This window comes from Phytophthora infestans, genomic scaffold (genome assembly GCF_000142945.1).
Source record: "Phytophthora infestans T30-4 supercont1.6 genomic scaffold, whole genome shotgun sequence".
Classification (NCBI taxonomy): Eukaryota; Oomycota; class Peronosporomycetes; order Peronosporales; family Peronosporaceae; genus Phytophthora; species Phytophthora infestans.
The window spans coordinates 1,485,264-1,505,217 of NW_003303753.1; the positions used below are offsets into that span (position 1 = coordinate 1,485,264).

Below are 19,954 nucleotides of genomic sequence, written 5' to 3' on the forward strand. Positions count from 1 at the left end.
GCCAAACGAGTGTTTCGCTGTACGGCTGGGAGTTCGGCGGCTGAGAGAAACTTCTCCGCTCATGGATTTGTCCATTCAAAGCTACGCAACCGTCTCGCTCCAGAACGAGTTGAAAAACTCGTTCACATCTACTTCAACGCTCGCAACATTCGCGATGAAGATATTGAAGTGTACACGGAGCTGGATGACATTCTGCGCCTGATTGACGAAGACGAAGAAGACGAAAGGAACAACCAAAATGAAGACTTTGTCTACGAGACGTTATTGCTAGTAATAACAAAAAAAATCCAATTTTTACCGGGGTTACGAGCTGAGTTTTCCTACTTCACATACATACAAGATAATGCTCCCCGCACTCCGCATTCACAGGGTGGATGGGTTATTGAATAATCCACCCATTACCCACATTTTGCGCCTAAGGGGTGTAACCCTGGGGTAACCCAACCCCATTGGGAACCCTGTGAATGCTGCAATGGAGACTAGCACGTCTGCGGCGAGCGTCTTCAACCTCTACCAGGAAGGACTAGCACCCGTCCAAGTATTGCAGCTGTGCTTCTTGCGCAGGCGTGCACCGCGGCGGCTACGTCTCGAGCGCACGCGCATCGAAGACGATTTTTTGCTGCCACGACCGAAGCTACAGATTGCGAGTCTGCTGCCACCCGCTGGTGTTCCACTAGAGCAGCTCATGGCAAACTTTTTGCCTGGAGTACATGTGCAAACCTACTGTAGTGCAGATGCAGCAGCCCCGACTGACATTTCCATAGAAGCAGCGCGTGATAGCGCGAAGTGGCACTTCCTGCAACCTCGACAAGCTGCAGCTGAAGCTGTCTGTCGATGGTCCACATTGGCCGAGAGCGATTGGCGCTATATTCATAGAAGTCTGCAGCAGCACACGAAGCAACAGCACGACCAAGACGCTGAGACGGTAGGGCTAGCTGCAATGGCTGAGGTGCCAGAAATCACCGACATCTGTTGGACACTGGAACAGTGCTCCAGTGACGCGTTCGTTCGCTTCATATGGGATCATCTACTACTATCGCTTCTCCAGCAGTGCCTGAACTCTGACACACTAACCTACCACCGCCTGTTCTCTCTCTTGGTTACCAACCGCTCGTTGGCCTCTCTCAGCCCCAAGGATTTTCGTGTCAAGGTGCGGGCTCGAAACCTGCGGCAGGTTGACGACACCCTCGGAGCCCAGGCAGAACTCGTCCTCATAGCAATGTACCGAAGACAGCGCGACGCTACAAAGTAACAAAGTGACAGGTTTCCCTGACCATCACTCTTGACCCAACAAGTTGAAGTTTGCTCATCCGCCTTCTGATCTCTGTCCCATTCCGCATTTTGCCGCATCCAAGTCAAAGTGCGCATCCAGTAGAAGATACAGTGGAAATATCCCCATGGAGAGATTCGGTGGCGGCTTTAAGAAAGGGGCCAGAGGGCTCACGACTTTTGACAAGGGCAATGGCGGCCCCGCCCAAGGGAAATTGAAGCTACGCACGTCAAAAGATCCGTTGCCGCTACTTAGGCAATCGAATCGGGACACGAAGCCCAAGGCCAAGTTCCTCTTGTCAGTTGGAGGAGGCGTACCTATAGAGAAAAGTGAGCGCTTGCAGTTTGTGGCTGCACATTCTGGATTTATGGTGCTTAATGCGTTCTTGTGCTCGTACAGAGAACGCAAAGCCGAGCATCTTCGCTGTCAACAGCGTCATGCGACCGCTAGCGGCGGATAATCCACCAACGAAGAAGAACACGGGATACAGCTGTATGAAGTTTCAGTCCAAGCTGACTGAAATGGGGAAAACGACGGCAGCAGTCTGTGCATTTACAGGCTCAAAGTCGTTGCTGGGCAAGTTTTCTGCCAATGCACCGACCAAGAAACTGAGCAAGGGGGCAATTGAAAGAAAAGCAACGGATAAGGAGTCACTATTCAAGCCACAAGCAAAAGCGGCCCTACCGTTTGCATCCCGCGCAGAAACCAAATCATCCGCAACAAGAAAGAGAAAAGCAGCTGAACTTGTTACCCAGGACAAGAAGACTGTGTTCCCGAGAAAAACTGGACGCGCCAATCTGAGCTTCACGTTGAAGAAGGCTGCATATGAGAAGGGCAAGGATATTGACAAACAATCTGGGGCGGGCGCTGAGAATACAAAACATGTTGGTACTATGCGTACGAAGATAAGCGACGGAATTGTTTCGAAGAAGAGAAGCTTGCTGGCTATATCAACGGCGGCGGCTTCAGCATCGAAAAAGAGCAAGATTCAAGACGGTACGTCCGAACAATGAGATCAAAGAAGGATTTAGGAGGTTAATAGAGGCGTTGTGCCTACATGTAGTTGGAATAGTACAGTGCCTCGCAGATCCCAACGACATGGCCGATGGAGTGACCAAAGCAGGGTAAGAGCATCGTTGTACACGAGGACGATGCGGTTGGTGTCTGATGCCTCGTTCTTCGGTATATTTTGAGCAGGGGTTCTTCAGGGGGGGCTAGCCATGAGAACGAGGACTCCGTCGTGTCTGCACCTCTCGTACCGCCAGCTTTCAAGCCAGCTCAAACATTTCCAGGTTTTGCTACTGATGACGAGTTGAGTGTTGTGGCCCCTTCTCCTGACTGCCGAGAAGATTGGTACGATCTCACTTAACACACTTATCACGCACGATCTAACGCAGTCTTTCACGTGTGCGACTCCGGCAGTCTTAGTGGTGTAGAGGAGGAACTCGAAATGAAACTCTTGTGCGCTCTGGTAGGTACAGTACCACACTCAATCGAGTCTTTCGCGTTTGTGTCAGTCTATTCTAAAGCGAATTCATACTTAGGATGGTGATAAAGAAGATGAGTTCCTTACAAGAGCGGCCGCTATTCAAGAATTTACCGACCGTGCGGAGCAAGAGCAAAAGGAACTTCGCAATCGTCTACTCGATGCCCATGGTAAGAAATTTGACGCTCGCTTAACGCACGACTCATCGCTTCTGTGCAATGGCAGCTGATGTCAGCGAGAGTCTGCTCGATGCCCTAACTGATCTCATGATGGAAGAGGGAGGCATCGGGATCGATAAGCTTGATTTTGACATGAACATCGACGTCGATGTCGGCGACGTTTTCCTGCAAGAAGACATCCAAGTTGTCCAGTGAAGAAGAATCGTCGACTCAAGCGCTCAATAGGAATGCATTCGTTTTAGTTTCACAAGCTCCTAATAGTACCGGCTTCTTCACAGTCCAGAAGTGCACCACTGCAACCGCAAGCATCACATCATTAGCCGTCATCGCAAAGCCACAATTCAGCATCATAACGTTTTCCGTACCTTCTTGAACTCGTCAAAGCTGAGCTTGTTGTCTCCATTCAGATCTGCTTCCTTAAAGCACTGGTCTGCAGTCACACGGGCGAGCTCTTCGGGAGACACACCGATCTTGGTCTTCGTGCTATCGGTCGTCTCGTACATGACCTTGAAGATCGACGTCATGTAGCTTATCATCTCTTCTTGCGTGATGTACCCGTCGCCATTGATGTCGTAGAGCTGAAACGCTGCACGAACTTTGTCGTCCATGCTCGAGCCAGACAACACAGAGAGGCCACTGGCCAGTTCGCCAAAGTCGACGGTGTTGCTGTCATCTGTGTCGAATGTACGAAAGAGTCTTCGAATCATCCCATCAGCCTCTTGCCGCTCTTCCGGTGACTCATGGCCACCTGCCAACCGAATGATCTGATCGAAACACTTCTTGAAAGCTGCAAACGTTAACTCGCCAGAGGGAGCAGCTTCAGCGAAGATCTCCAGCACATCGTTGACCTCATACGTGCCCAGTTTGAGCAGTTGTCGGACGTGCTCCATATTCGAGCTGTTCATATTCAACGCAGACGCTGAGTTTGGCGAGAGCAAAGCGTCACCGTTGGAGCCCGTTATTCCGTAGATCTTGTCGGACGGAAAACAAACGGGGGCGGTGCTAATGCCGCTCGGATGAGGGCCTTTTCCAACACCCCACACTGTTTTTCTTGGCGATTCTGGAGCTGGTGATCCACTGTAGCTGCCGACTTTACTAGTATCGCGTGAAAACGACCCGTCACTTTGGCTTTCGCTAGTGTTGCCATTTGGCGCTTGCGGCTGTCCAAGAATACTGTTTGCACCTGCAGTAGGTGCCTCAAACCCCGACGACCTAGAGTACCAAGCTACAAACTCGTCAAAGCTCAGCCTCCCGTCCTCGTTCAGGTCTGCTTCCAAGAAACATTGCTCGGCTGTAATTGTGGCTAGCTCCTCTGGCTGCACGCCAAGTGTTTGATCCGTTCCTGGACCGGTCTCGTACAAAACCTTAAAGACACTCGCCAGATAGCGCACCATCTCGTCCAGAGAAATGAACCCATCTTGATTGAGATCATACAGCGAGAAGGCTGCGCGAACTTTCTCCTCCCGAGAGCCACCGCAGAGCACCGATAACCCACTAGTCAGCTCACAGAAATCAACGGTGCCATCGAGATTCTCGTCAAAGATGACGAACAGCCTGTTCAGAATAAGCCGCAATCGTTCCAAACTCACTTCATCGTTCTTGTACTGCTCGTCCACAAGCTGCTCGAAACACTCCTCGAAGGCCTCACGGGACAGCGTACCATTCTCGGAGCAACGGTTGGCAAAGATTTCAAACACTTCGTCAGCTGAGTACTTCTCCAGGTTCGTCATCTGCTTCACCACGTCCAAGCTCACCCAATCGGGTTTATGTTGTAGAACTTTTCGCGGCTGCTGTTCTTGCTCCTGCTCGCCCAAAACAGCGGGCACAGGTAGATCGCCCACCCGTTTCGGCTGCATATACCACTGGCTGAACTCCTCGAAGGAAAGCTTCCCATCCCTGTCGTGGTCTGCTTCAGCAAAAGCCTGCTCTGCAGTAATCTCGCCCAGTTCCTCGGGAGTCACGCTCATTCGAGCCTCACTGTCAGGATTCACCTCAAAGAGAACCTTGAAGACTGACGTGAGGTAGAGGCGCATTTCGCCCAGCGAAATGAAGCCGTCATGGTTCACGTCATACAAGTTGAAGGCAGCGCGCACCTTATCAGCTTGGCTTCCCCCGCACAGCACCGACAATCCACTTGCCAGTTCGTTAAAGTCCACCAGCCCATTCCTGTCCTTGTCGAACAGCTCAAAGATGCGATCCACTAGTAGCTGCAGCCTTTCCCTCGACTCCTGCACTGCAGACTCGACTTTAAAGTGATCGAAAGCCTGTCGAAACGTTTCCTTGTCCATGGTGCCATCGGCGGCTGTGAACTTGGCGAACGTGTTCAGCACCTGTTGAGCCGAGAACGACTCCAAGTTTGTCAGACGTCGCACCTCACGCAGCGAGAGCCACTCTGGGATGTTATTCTGGATGAGTCGCTCCATGTTAGCGGCGTTGGATCGAGTGTACCACTTGCGGAACTCCGGGAAGCTCAATCGACCATCGTGGTCTAGATCGGCTTCAGCGAACGCTTGCTGAGCCGTACGCACGCCCAGCACCTCGGGGGACTCGCGCCCCAGTTGCTGCAGACCAGAAGGCGACGCCTCCTTGAGCACGCGGAAAACAGAAGTCAGATACCGCGTCATTTCTTCCATCGAGATAAACCCGTCAGCGTTGAAGTCATATAAGGCGAACGCAGCGCGAATCTTTTCCTCGGAAGAGCCACCACAGAAAACTGACAGACCACTCGAAATCTCGCTAAAGTCAACCAATCCGTTCTTGTCGACATCGAAAAGCTCGAATAGACGGTTGAGAACGGTGTTGATCCGTTGGTACTCCTCGGACTTGATACCTTGGTTCGTCGAGATGATCTTCCGGAAACATTTATCGAACGCCTCTCGCGACACGTATCCTTGCTCGTCGGCGCACTCCGCGAGAGCTTCAAAGACTTCCATGGGCGAGAATGATTGCAGATTCGTTAGTCGTCGGGCTTCCGCCAAGCTAAACAACTGCTCCCCGTTCTTCGCAACCTCACCGATGCCACCTGGTTGCTGATACCATTGCTGAAACTCTTCCAGTGTCAGTTGGCCATCATGGTCCTGATCAGCCTCAGCAAAGGCCTGTTGCGCGGTCACTTGTCCCAATTCTTCTGGAGTGACACCAAGGGATTGGGTGTCCGGAGACACTTGGAAGAGTACACGGAAGACAGACGTGAGGTATCGAGTCATCTCCTCTAGCGAGATAAACCCATCGCCATTGAAGTCGAATAACGAGAAAGCCGCCTTCACCTTTTGGTCTTTCGTACCACCACAAAGCACCGACAACCCGCTAGCAAGCTCTCCAAAGTCCACAGCGCCACTATTGTCTCTGTCGAACAAGTCAAAGAGACCGTCAATGACTTCTCGCAGCTTCTTCTGTGTTTCAGCATCCGACGTTCGTGCTCCCTGGGACTTCTGACCACCAATCACCTTGCGAAAGCTTTCATTGAAGGCGTCTCTCGACAGCAATCCGTCCTCATCCGCTTCGCCGGCAAAGATCTCAAACACTTCTTCCGGTTCATACTGAGCAAGGTTCGTGAGCTGCTTGATTTCGTTGAGCGGCATCCAGTGCAGGGACGAGTCAACAATCGCGTTCTTCGCGACAGCACTGCTAATTCCTGCCTGGGCCGGGGAGTTGTACCACGTCAAAAACTCGTCGTAACTTAACTTGCCGTCGTGGTTCGAATCCGCTTCCAGAAACGCCTGCTCCGCAGTAACGACACCCAGTTCTTCAGCTGAGACACCAGTCTCCTGCCTCATTTCGGGCTGCACCTCGTACAACACCTTGAAGATAGACGTCAGATATCGCTTCATCTCGTCAAGCGAAATGAACCCATCTTCGTTAAAATCGTACAGCCGGAACGCTGCTCTCACTTTGGCATCTCGTGCGCCCTTGCAGAGCACGGAGAGTCCGCTAGCCAGCTCACTGAAGTCGATCTGCCCGTTTCCATCACGGTCAAACACGTCGTACAAGCGGTCGGCCACCATTTTAGCGCGCAGCTTCTCGATCTGCGTGCGTGGGTGGGCCATCTCGATGATCTCAAAGAAGCACTTGTCAAACGACTCTCGGTTCAGCATCCCGTCCTCATCTGCATGCTCGGCAAAGCGTTCAAACACTTCGACCACGTCCAAGTTTCCCAGATTCGTCAATTGACGCACCTCGTTCAGATCCAAAGGGGCCACAATCTCGTTGAATGACGACTGCTCTGGCCTCGAGTACCACTTCTGGAACTCCTCAAACGTCAGCTTGCCATCGTGGTTGACGTCCGCGACTTCGAAAATCTCGTTGGCTGTTACTGCCGCCAGAGTTTTCGCCGAAATTCCAAGCTGTTGCTGTCGTGTGGGATCGAGTGCGTAGAGCAACTTAAACACCGACCCGAGGTAATGAGTCATCTCGTCCTCTGATATCACGCCGTCTCGATTGGTGTCGTACACTTTGAATGCTGCCAGAACCTTCTCATCTCGGGTAGAGGCGCCACACAGAATGGACAAGCCGCTGATTAGCTCGTTCAAGTCCACGATGCCCTTTTGCTCCGTGTCGAATGCGGTGAAGAGCCGGTCAATCACTTCATGCACGCGAGTGCTGTCATCTACCGACAAGTCCGGTGTGGCCTTGCTGCAAATGTGCTTGTAAAAGCACTCGTCAAAGATACGCCGCGAGATCCTTTTGCCTCCACCGGTTGCCGAGCCAAAGATGTCCGACACCTCATCCAGAGACATTGCCTCCAGACCAGACAGCTTCTTTGCGACGTCAAGCGAGATTATACTCTGCGTATTCGCCTCACTCGAGCCTGACGAGGACATGGCAGCAGGAGCACCAGCACGTGAGCCACTGGTACCGTTCGACATTGGGACTTGCTGACGTTGAGTGTGTGGGTTTTGCTGCTCAAACCAAACTCGGAACTCATCGAAACTCAGTTGTCCATCGCGGTTTTGGTCGAACACTCGAAAGCACTCCCTTGTCGTCGTCCTTGCGAGCTGCTCAGGCGTCATTCCCGTCTTCGCTGGCAGCTCTGGAGAAGCCTTGAACATCACCTTAAAGACACACGTCAGGTATGAAGTCATTTCTTCGGGAGAGATGTAGCCATCGTAGTTGACATCGTACAAAGTGAACATGGATTTCGCCTTGTCGGCTCGACTTCCGCCGCAGAGAATCGAGAGTCCAGCACCGAGCTCCTGCACGTCGACGACTCCATTCTTATCTGCATCAAACAGCTCGAAAAGCTCTTTTAAAAGCTGCTGGGTCCTCATCTGCGTCTCGCGACCAACTCGTCCGTCTTTCGCTAGTAGTTTGTTGAAGCAACGGAAGAAAACTGGCTGCGAGACGTTGCCCGCTCTATCCGCCGAAGCTCGGAAGAACTCAAAGATGTCGTTAACGTCGTACGCTCCAAGGTTCGTTAGCTCCTTCATTTCAGAGAGAGCTCCTCGTGACGACATCGACGACACTCGAGGGGACGACACCGCGCCATTCGAGGATGCTGGCGCGCCTTGCTCTTGTGGCTGCATCAGAGGTAGCTCAGGTGCACCTTGAGAGCTGTACCATTGGGTAAACTCCTCGAAACTCAAGCGGTCGTCCTGGTTTGTATCAGCCAGCGTAAACGCCTCAGCTGTTGTAACTCGAGCGAGTTCTTGCGGCGAAATCCCGTCAAGCTGCTGCATCGTGGCAGGAGAAGTCATGAAAACAATGCGGTATACTGAAGCCAGGTATGTTTCCATTTCATCGCGCGCGATGAAGCCATCTCGGTTGATGTCAAACAAGGTGAACGTCGCCTTGATCTTCTCTTCTTGAGACCCGCTGCAAAGAACTGAAATGCCGCTCGACAGCTCGCAGAAATCAACGAACCCATCGTGGTCAGTGTCAAAGCCGTCGAAAACGGTCTCCATGATCTTCTGCAATTGGTTCTTTTCCTCGACACTCAGTTTGCGCTTCGTAGTCGCGGCTTGCTCCTCAACGAGCTCATCAACAATCGAGAAGAAAGCTTCCCGAGACAAGACACCATCTTCGTTTACTTTCGCCGCAATGATCTCGAAAACGTCGCTCGGTGCTCGGTCTCGCAGACCTGTGAGTGATGCGACAAAGTTGGACGTTCCAAATGCCTGGTTGCCACTCGTACCAGGCTGGCGATAAAGACCAGTAGATGGACCCATCGTGGGCTGCTGGTAGTACCGTCCATACACCCAATACCACGAACGAAACTCTTCTAGCGACAGCTTTCCATCCCTGTCCACGTCCGCATCTTCAAAAGCTTGCATCGTTGTGTAGTGAGCAAGCGTTTTAGCGTCAACACCAATCGATTGCCTACTAGCTGGGGTGGTCTCATACATGACGTTAAAGACCGAGGCCAGATACGTCTCCATCTCCTGCTGTGTAATGTATCCATCGCTATCGGTGTCGAAAAGCGAAAAAGCGGCCATCACTTTGTCCTCCCTTGAGTCACCACACAGCACCGAAAGACCGCTGCTTAACTCCACAAAGTCGACAGAGTCGCTTTCATCCTCGTCGAACGCATCAAATAGACGATCCAAGAACGTCGCAATCTGGCGAGTAGGCTTCCGGTTTAGCCTCTCTAAAATGACATAGAAGCATCGTTTGAACTCGGCGCGGGTAAGCGCCTCCTTGTTGCCGCCAGTACTAGTCGCTGAAGCGCTGAAGATGGAGAATAGGTCAGACGCACTCAAGGCAGACAGACCCGTCACTTCGCGCAAAGTGGCCAGGTCCAGACCCTCCGAAGCCTGCCCACGACTTGTTTTCGCACTGCTTTTGCCACGCTTGGCGGCTACAAGTTGAGTCGGTCCTGGCTTCGAATACCATTCCCGGAATGCCTCGCACGACAGCTTTCCCTCCCGATTCAGTGTCGACTCTGCAAAACACTGACTCGCCGTCACAACGCCCAACTCTGCTGGATTTATGCTAGAAATAATAGAGAAAAACCGGTTAGTCACCAGTACCAATCAGAATAATTAAAAACGAAAAAGAGGTGGCAACGTACTTGTGCTGCTGGAAAAGCTCCGGCGTCGACTCTCCGATAACCAAGAACACGGCCGTCAGGTATTTCGTCATCTCTTCCTTCGAGATGAGCCCATCGCTGTCCACGTCATAGAGTTCAAACGTCAACTGGATCTTCTCGTCGCGCTCTCCACACGCAAAGACTGAGACGCCTCCAAGAAAGTCAGCCACATCCACGATATCCTTGCGCAAACTCTGCTCCTCAAAGATGCTGAACAGCCTGGCGAACATCTTCCGCGCCTGTGGATCGTAGCGTCCAGACTGCGACAGAATCTTCTCCAGGCATCGGTTGAACGTGATACGGTCCAATGCGCCAGTGGGACAGGCCTGTGTGAACACATCGACGAGCTGCGGCAGCTCAAAGTCCGATAGATCGAGATCCAGTTCGTCCTCCGTGGACGCAGCCTCCAAATCCTTCTCCTCTTCGTCCCCAGAGTCGTCGACGTCCTCGTCCTCTTCGTTCGCGTCGGAGTTCGTCGTTACTGCCTGATACTCGCGTCGGTCGGGCGTCTCGCGGGCCCTGGCGCCGCGTTTGCGGCTATGGGTGCGATGTCTGTGTCTGTTGCTCTTCCTAATGGCCTCATGGGTCTCCACGGGCTCGCCGTCCAGCACGAGGTAAAGCGAAGCGTTCTCAAACATTTCAGGTGAACGACACAGCAGCGACAGCGGATAGAATACGTGGCTGGAGGCGTGCCGCACCGCCACTGGCGTTTTGTTGACGTCTGGGAAGCCCGCTGCGACGCATTGCAGCAGCTCGGGAAGCGGTAGACCGGGACACAGCAGCAGCTCGCGCGCCTCATCGCCTAACAGCAGCGTGACAGCGCTCACGCGCACTGCGTCCTGCGTCATCTTGTGCTTCTTGTAGTTGCGCTGATTATCTATGACCGTCCGTCCTTCTCGAATTCTGCACTCGCTCACTTCACTTTGGGACTGGGGAGATCCAAAAAAAGGAGTGCACGTCTCGACGCGATTCGATTAAATCCGATGCAATAAATGAAGAGCTTACCGGTTTTATTATGTTAGTAGCAACATCATAAAAACTCATCGCTCAGAAACTTGAGACGAGCCATTTGTACCCAACCAATGCCCAAATAGGCTTGCAGGCTGCAACTTGCAGCACCCGTCAGGCCACCATCCAGCGCCCAGATGGGCACCAGTGACGCCCAACTCGAAAAGCCAGTATCTCAATAGATCTCAAACCCAGTTGGTAGGCTCTTACCGCTATAACAGCCACAGTCAAATATGTGCTGTACTATCGTGATATAAAATGAAGAAATGCGAGGGCAAATTCAATTCAAACGATATGAGGAATTTCCGATGTTAGTCTGCTTTTGACAATTGAGCACCATACAACTTAATACAGAGCCAAAACACGAATACAGTTAATGCATTTGCAATACTGACCCTCATTTCCTACAAGTGCAGCTTTGATGGCTCTCAGTGACCAAACAGTGTCTCATCACTATCGTTGGAGCTGCTCTCACTTTGATGGCGCATTGATAATGGCTCTTCCAGCTCGTGGCGAACACGGAACATGCTCCGAAGGCGCTGGTCTCGACGACTACGGTGGCGCTGTTGAGAAGTCTTGCGCTTAGAGGCCATCTCTTTAGTAAGCGACCAAGATAGTCGCGGTAAGAGTCGCAATCCCCATCCCGAAGCGGATTTCAGTGCACATGGAAGTTTGTGAGAGCGACGCACGTCCTAAACAAGGTGTCGTAGCTGAATTCAGCCCGGCGATACTTGTCAGAGCACACAGAACAGAGTGTGGTTAGACGGACAAAAAAATTTCTTACAAGAACGCGATCGTGTGCTATTTTGTCGTTCTCTTCGAGCTGCTCGATCAAAAGCGTCTCACCTGGCTGTTTCTTGTGCGGAGTGATGGCACGGAAATGCGATGACAATTCCTGGTATCCCTTGTCGGTGAGTAGCGCCCACTCATTGGGGTACTTAGTCACCAGAGGTCCCGCGTCGTGTAGACGCTTCTCCACTTCGGACTTCTTTGTGTTCTGGGAGTGGAAACACTGATTTTTTGCGGAATAGCTCGATATCCGACACATGCCCCGGGTAATGCTTGGTGCAGTTGATTGCTTTGCCCGTCGGCAACACGGAAACTTCTACTTTGTAGCCATGCAGCTTGTGTTTTCCGCTGTAATAGATGCTGCGACCTTCACAGAGGCCGTACGGGATATTGAAGGTCACGTCCGTCGCTTACCGCGCGCAAGGGAAGATTAAAAACGTGTTACCAGCGACAACTAGCTCGCACATGCAGCATTTTGCATTGACGTCGTCGACGAATGGCTCGTACAAGAACGATGAGATCATCTCGGTGTACTTCATTATCATTTTTTGGAATGTGAGCGGATTAATTTGAAACACGCTGGCGACAACATCCCACTTGCCACAGTATTTTAGCGCCGTTAACATCATGAACAAAGTGTCTTCCCCGCCGTACTTGCACTTCTTGCCGCGACCAACATTCCAATAAAGCACCACGAAATCCCCCACCACCCGCCAGAGCCTGTTGACCTCTTCTTCAGATAAGTTTGTCGCCTGCATGATAGCCTCTCCGCCGACCAGCACGAACCGATCCAACACGGGCGACATTGAGTCTCCCGGGTCGTTGCCATCGTTGGCTGCATCACGAGCAGCGCGTGCACACCGTACACGTTTAGATTGGCGGGCTTCGTCGAGTTGGGTCAGCCATGCTCGACTACTTCTTCCGTCAGCTCTTGGGTACACTTTGGAGCTCGAACTCTGGGCATCTTGAGAGATGGTAGATTGATAAATGAGCTTCCGAAAAGGACATGTACAGGAAAGTTGCGTGCATTAGATGAATGGTTCACAACCTGGATCTGTACGGAGCTTAAGCGCGCTTGACAGCGCTGTAAATGGAGTGGATGTAGGCGATAACGCCAAAATGACAGCTATTTGGCGCCAAATGAGCGGCAGAAGAGTTCGGTTTTGCAGATGGAGCATAACGTAATGAGAAGCTACAAATGTACTCAGTGCTTTCCAAATTCTGAAGTTTTTTCTCCGATATATCATCTTTCTACTATGTAGATCAATCCGACGATACGGGCTAACTTGCATCGCCTTGGCTAGCTCTCTGGTGATTTGCTGCCTCATTGATGAATAGTTAAAGGAGGTCAGTCTTTGACAATTGTAGTGCGTCTTTCTCTAAAATACTTAGATTCTGTTTGTGCACCGACCAACTCGGTTTAAGGTCTAATGTATACGTATAGGCTTTACAAAAGCCGGGTTCAGACATAGAGTCGGATCGAGGTACGCTGGAGAGCTATTAATATTAATGAAATCTTGGAGCTCGGCTTCCAGGGCAAAAATACAAGCACGCGCAACATCCTTCGATGTCTGCAATTCTGTCCTAAGAACGCTAAGTGTATTGTAGTATCACCACCAATGCAAAAGGTAGAAATGAATGCTGGCTTGTTTTATAACTCTCCTCATAAGCTAGCCCGATTGTCAAGCTGACATGCACATGCGTAGGTAGCGATATCTCATCACTGTAAAGTCTTTTTGTCCAGGTGACCTAGTGGATTGGCTTCGCAAAACATCTCGAATGCCAACAGTACATAGATACCACAGTTTTAACAGTGTCTGGACTCCCAGACCGGACTCAAAGTTTTCTGACTCGAAACGATTTGTTGACGCTACTTTGCAGCAGGTTGATCATCGTCTGTGGTACTACACGCACACCAAGCAGATATGAAGATGCACTAGAATCATAGATGTAGGCCTCTCCGGTACTCAAGTTGAGTCTAATAGAGCACCAGTGATTCCCATTGCAATTCACAGAAATGAAAATATTCTCGTTTGTCAGACCAGCAAATTCAGCGCGAGTAAGCTAAGTAGACGCACTGACATGTCCGTTAATATTGTCACTAGCTTTCCAGTGCTAAGTACGGCAACGTTGGAGTCCTCGACAAACTCTGCCTCTAGTGTTTTCTCCATGACTTTATCCCTAATCAATTCCTTGCCTACCAGATCCCAAACACTTGCCTACAAGCATTATAGAGAATAAGTAAGACAGTCCCTATACAGTGTATATACGTGTAAGGCTTACCTGGCTGAATAGCAGCTGAATTCCTTTGAGCTTTCTGGTAGCTGTGCTTCCTTCTCGACAATAGAAGCGTTATTTTCGTGCCGCGATAAATCCAGGTGATGCATCCAAGTTCAACGCCTTTTGTATCTATTTTGCAAATCTGCTGGTGCGATGCCACATTTGCATGGTAGTAATAGTTGCGTGTAATGCCGCTGTAGTTAGCGTTTAAGCTTTACCGGTATCGTTAAAAGGCTTCGCAAAGAAACCGTTATCAGCGCCTTTACCTTTCGCTGACCAGATTTGTCGATTTAACACTTACGACCGCGCAAAAGATTCGACATTTGAGTACTAGAGCAGCCATGGATTCATTGCTGCCGCCGATTTCGACGACGTGGTCTCAGGGAATGTCTTCCGGGGCCGATGGCCATCCCAAAGAGGTACTCTGAGCTCAGGATGATCATAGAGCTCTGGGCTCAGTAGTGCACACATTTGCGTTGCGCGGTCAAGTCATGGCGAATCTACAGCTGCTGTATCTCGACTCAAAGCTGCCGTTTTTGAGATGGCAAAAGAGATGAATACAAACAAATCCAGTGACAACGAGGCTGCGCAGGTAGAAAACTATTTAATACCCCAATCCGGTACAACGAGGCAAAATGTAGCTTGGCTGACAGACGTATTTAACGGTGGGATGGACGAGTATGAGGAGGAACCGATCAGTATTGCCGATGATATGCTGAAAGACGAGTGCGAGTCTCAAGTCCGGCAATATTTAAGAGATGCACATGGAACTCCCGTAACTACTGATGCATTGGACTGGTGGACAAAACGACGAGCTAAATACCCGTTCGTGGGGTAGAAAGTGGCTCGGGTGCATAGCAACTTTTGTGCCGTCCGAACGTGCATTTTCAAAAAACGCAAATGTAGTCACCACGAGACGCTGCTAATTAGACCCCGATATTATTCGTGATACTTTGTTTGTCAGCGAAAACTACGAATAGAACGATGACAACGCTCCCAGTGAGCAAAGTGATAACAGTGACGAGGAAAGCAGGTAACATTCCGGTATATTGTTACATGAACGAAAGTCGAAGTAAATTTTACGCAGTAGCATTAATTTTATTTCGAAGAACTACTTTTTCTAATGATTTGTATTTACTGATTACATGTGCTCAATAAACTTCAGAAGCATTACTATAGCTGCAATCGCAGAGACATCGCAGTCGAATCGCTGGTTTACCAGCCGAATAAATAATTTTTTTTCTACCCCACCTTCTACATACTCTTGTTTGATGTGCCTACGCCAAAATCACTCATGAACACGTGCTTGACCACCGATACCTTGGAATCCCAAATCCTAGCTAATAATATCGTGGGTACTACCGGATGACCATCAGTAAAGGCCAACAAAGTAAACTTGGCTGTTAGAAAATGCATCATTACCGTCAGCGTTCTCACCTGGCCCCGCCTCACTCATATAAACTGTCAGGTAAAACTCACCATTGGTTGGGTCGGAAGTGATCGAGCTGGAGGAAGAGCTGCTGGGTGCTGTTGAGCTTGTTAGTCTGTCCAGCAGAAAAAGATTACGAAGATACCTTACACTGATCTCTGATGGTGCTTGTTGCGTCAGGGCCAGAGATTGAGGTGCTCGCTAGCTAGGTTGCTGGACTTACGTGCACCAGAACGCCGACGCTGACGCCGATTTTGGCCAGAATGCTGTCCACGGCGGTGATCGCAGCCTTCTTACTGACCATTTCGAAGCATTTGTACCTGTCTGGGCTGAAGTCGATGGCTTTTGGAGGAGAAAGCGAAGTCTGCAAAACAGCAAATTAGCCGAGCAAGGAAGAATAATCATGATACAGTCCCTAGCTGCCAGTCTAGACGTACCTGCGACGTGGAGACCTAGCCTCGGACCCGAAAACTGTGTACGGATGCCAGTCCAGTAGAAGTTGTCGCCGTGACTTAGGATGCACTTAGGCGCCGCCGAGGCAACACAGGCCCGTTGATTCATGAGGTTTGCCTCGACTTCACATCGTAGCCGGTGTACGTGGACGCGTGAAGTACGAGTCCTTCGTGACTGGTCAACAACACTATGTTAACCAATCAGGATAGACTTTTTTTTAATAATCAAAACACATAATATGTGTAGCGATAATATCGTTATCTCATCGCTATCGCTTCGGAAACCCCCAGATAACGTTACGCAATCGTCGCGGAGATAACGGTGAACGTTAAATGCAACTTGCATGTGCGAAAACACCCCCTTCAATGACCTCAAGTGCTACGTCAGCACTGGGAGTACCACAGTGCTTTTGTTGATAGGCCGCAACCTTAGCACCACACTTCGTATGCAGATACATAGGTGTTATTCTCACTATTTCGTCGGGGTTCATCAATGGCTCCACTGCCGGTGGTTTTGAGATTTCGTGGACAATAGGGACTCTACGTTACAGATAACTCGAACAGAGCATTCATAAACTTTGTTCCTCTTGATCTTGGTAACACATGATCGCAGCAATACATTCATCTATGCCCATGAATGGATTTACGAGATTCTTGAGTTGTTTCCACGAGGCCTCGATCCTGTTGTTGGTTATGTTTCTCAATACGACTGCATTGTGGCGTTCAAAGGCAAACACCGCATGTCTTGTCAGGAATCCCAGTTTCTTGTAAAATTCTTTTCAAAAAGGGTGACCAGGTAAGTCGTCTGCGTCCTTTGCTTCCAAATTCGTTGTGTTCGTATTCGAACCCAACTCGCTAACAGCCGTACCCATCTGATGCCGATCCGAGCTTGATCGGTTGACTCTTGCTACCGGGAATTGCCACACCCTACACTCAGAATGTGCGGCATATTTTTGCCAACCTTTAGAAAAGCACGCTCCGTTCTAGCGTATACTAGTAGACTCACAATTCCTTGGAGCTGATGTCGGTGCCAGGAGTAGATCCATAATCCGACGACGAAATATGCTCCCGGAGATATGTAATCACGGGGAACTAGCAAAATAAAATGATTGCGTCCAGGAATTTAACCTTCAGCACTGATATCTCCGTGAAATCCTTGTCTATCAGAATGCATTTCACCCGTGTCCACGATTGCTGCACTTAAACTCTTCTAATGCCGTCAACAAGGCCAAGCTGCGCTCATTCCGCACAAGAGCATGTTGGACAAACTGCATCGTGAGCCAAGATCAAGGAAACTTTGTACTTGGACAAATTTGTGCTGTGAGTTGCATCAATCATTTGCACCTCTGGAAACAAGCTGAAAAGCCCACGCATATGCTTCGTCTGGAGTGTGATACACGTAGCCATAGACTGTAATAGTAGTAAAGTTTGAAAAACCATCAATAACCGTAGATATATGCTTAATTAGATGAAACCTTCTCGTGTACCGTATTCACGAATATACGCCCAATATTTTCTGCTTGCTCAGAAAACTCAATCATTCATTGTTTCAATCTCTTCGCGCTTGTGACCGCCGCCGCCTTTTTAGCTTTCTTACCAAATTGTGCACATCTTATATGGTAGGGTTGCATGTGGTGTTGTCGTGAACGTACACCAGTATACCGACATGTCAGCCAGCATCATGACCGTCATGCGCTTCTTTTCGGCACCAGCATTGTGAATCCAAACTGTACGAGTCCCTTTGGCATCATAAGTACGCGTTGAAAGGTACACATAATTCATCGCAGTTTGGTCGGCATTGTACACCTCGACAATGCCTTCCTCCTCTATTGTTATTAGGACCTCCATCCTAAATTGCTGCGCCACCTGAGCTGAATCCGCGGGCGTTTTTTGGCCGATACGCGTTTTGCGTCTAAGCAAGAGTCGATACTTCTCGAGAAAGCGCCTTTTCCAGCTTTCCGAGGCTGAAAACAACCCCACATGAAGCCCAACGTCTTCGGCAACCTCCTGAGCCTTGCAGGTCAGCATGAAAGGAGAGACTGGGACGCCTTCGCGGAGAAGATCCCGAACCCAGTGCGCAATCTGGTCTTCATCCTCCTCGGAGAGGACCGCAGAGAGCCCACCGCAGCGATTTTTCTTTAGGTGGCCGCCACCGCTTGCTACAGCGCCCAAAATCAATTCATCCTTTGCAACCCATTTATATATTTGCCGTTTTGTTGTCTTCTTCTGCGCTTGGTCGAGGCCTGGATAGAACTTCTCCACTGTGGCTGCCATACCGTGGGATTGATAAAACTCGATTATATGTGCCTTCTTCACGTTGTCCACAGCAACACGAGCAAACTGCCTTGGCTTCTTGGAGACGCACTTGATGTTGATTCGTCCCGATGGTAGTGCCTTCGGCGCCATTCTGGCAATGGCTGGCAGCGACCTGAAGAGCCAGCTTATCACATTTCTGCACATGCGCCCTTTGACAGAGAATTATTCGTTTCTCTATTTTTTGCAGTGTGATTGGCCAGGTGCTCTATTTCCGGACCTGCCGGGTACGCCCTTTGACAAAGGAATGTCGGTATTCTTCTTCGTGGAGCCAGCTTTTCGGAGCTCATTCCCCGTCGCAACCACTTCCGGCTCTAACGCAGTTTGATTCTGTTGAAGGAATGATTTGCGCAGAGTTGTTAGGGCAGTACAGAACTGAATGAGGACAAAGGTAGAGAGGATTAGGCGGCCATAGTGAAGAGGAAGTCTTGAATGTAGAAGGAGAAGACGCTTGTGTGGTAGAGTTCGTAAAAGAGGAAGTGGTGATTTAGATAGTCTGGTGTCCTGGAGGGGAGTTATTCTCCACCAACCAGTCCAGTTATATAAGAAATCTCTATATGATATAGCACAATTATATTCCCCTAGATAGTCAGCATCACATCGGAGATGGTTACTTCAACAGCCTCCCACATCGAGGAATGTGTATGATGCTCTATCTGTCAGGTGCACCACAGGTCGCTGTTAATAACAGTCCTGTGCGTACATGAACATTTACAAGAGGTAGATCTTGTTTTGATATTGACATTCTTTTTTCTTTGACTTCTACTGTCAGATTTGTCGTTTTGTTACCAGTTTTGGCAGGGATTGTACAGATTTCTTGTTTTATTGTTATTTTGGCTACTCAGGAAAACCGTAGAGGATTACACCTGTTCACCATAGTAGGATGTCGTTGTTAGCGCTTTTGTTGCACGCGTTTTGAAGAAAGCTACTCAGGAAAACCTTTCATTTTGAGGTGTCAAAACCTGTTCGCTGTATTGTTGGCTACTCAGGAAACCTTTGAGGATACACCTGTTCACCGTGTTGATATTTAGATATTTTGTGAAAGTTGTGTTAAACTTTTGTTCATTAAACTGCCAGTTTTGTGCTCTTTAGTTTGTGGATATTTCTTCACACTTTGAAATTTCGTATTTGCTTTTTGTTATTATTTGATTGCTTTTACTTTTGTGTGGAGAGTTTATAGTTTTCAAACAGATTCTAAGGATACTGGGTGAACGGCTGTTTGGACAGCGGGTGGATGTGCTCCAATTTTGTAGCAGTAATCCGCAGCACAAATGAAGGTTCTCTATAACCGGCCACTTGAACACAGGCATCGATCTACAAAATAGATACATTCCACATTAACAAAGTATCCAACTGGTACCCAACACTGCCCAACTGATACCCAGCTCGGCCCAACCGAAGCCCAACTCATCACAAATTATCCAACTGCCTTACCTAAGCTTCGCACATTAGTGCTCTAGATTGCTGTCTCTTCCACTTGTCTTGGCCGCACGGTTTGTATCTCCCAGCGTGTGTACATACTTACGTCTTGCCATATCTGACCCATCCCTCGGGTACGATAGCAAGCCACACGCGTAGCTAAGCAAAACTGGCAAGCCAAGTCAAATCAAAGCCGTCGTCCAGTGCGATGTGATTTTGCTGAGTTTCTTCGGGTTGAGCCGTACAGAGCCTGTTATGGTGATATTATCATTCAGATTAGGTTTAAAACATGCTGGATAAATTTT

General features: G+C 49.7%; 2 protein-coding genes across 2 annotated transcripts; one reads left to right on the forward strand and one right to left on the reverse strand.

Annotated features, from left to right (window-relative positions):
* Positions 1–472: 472 nt before the first annotated feature.
* Positions 473–1,299, forward strand: PITG_04602 (uncharacterized protein; the record flags this gene model as incomplete). The annotated part of the gene is made up of 3 exons (XM_002905311.1): positions 473–665; positions 771–1,248; positions 1,296–1,299. The coding sequence occupies 3 exons, from the start codon at positions 473–475 to the stop codon at positions 1,297–1,299; spliced, it is 675 nt and encodes a 224-aa protein (XP_002905357.1).
* A 1,908-nt stretch (positions 1,300–3,207) lies between these two features.
* On the reverse strand, positions 3,208–10,807 carry PITG_04603 (uncharacterized protein; the record flags this gene model as incomplete). Its single annotated transcript, XM_002905312.1, has 6 exons — positions 3,208–3,228; positions 3,301–7,719; positions 7,807–9,684; positions 9,733–9,846; positions 9,938–10,468; positions 10,571–10,807. 6 exons carry the CDS (start codon positions 10,805–10,807, stop codon positions 3,208–3,210), a joined length of 7,200 nt encoding a protein of 2,399 aa, XP_002905358.1.
* Positions 10,808–19,954: the final 9,147 nt, after the last annotated feature.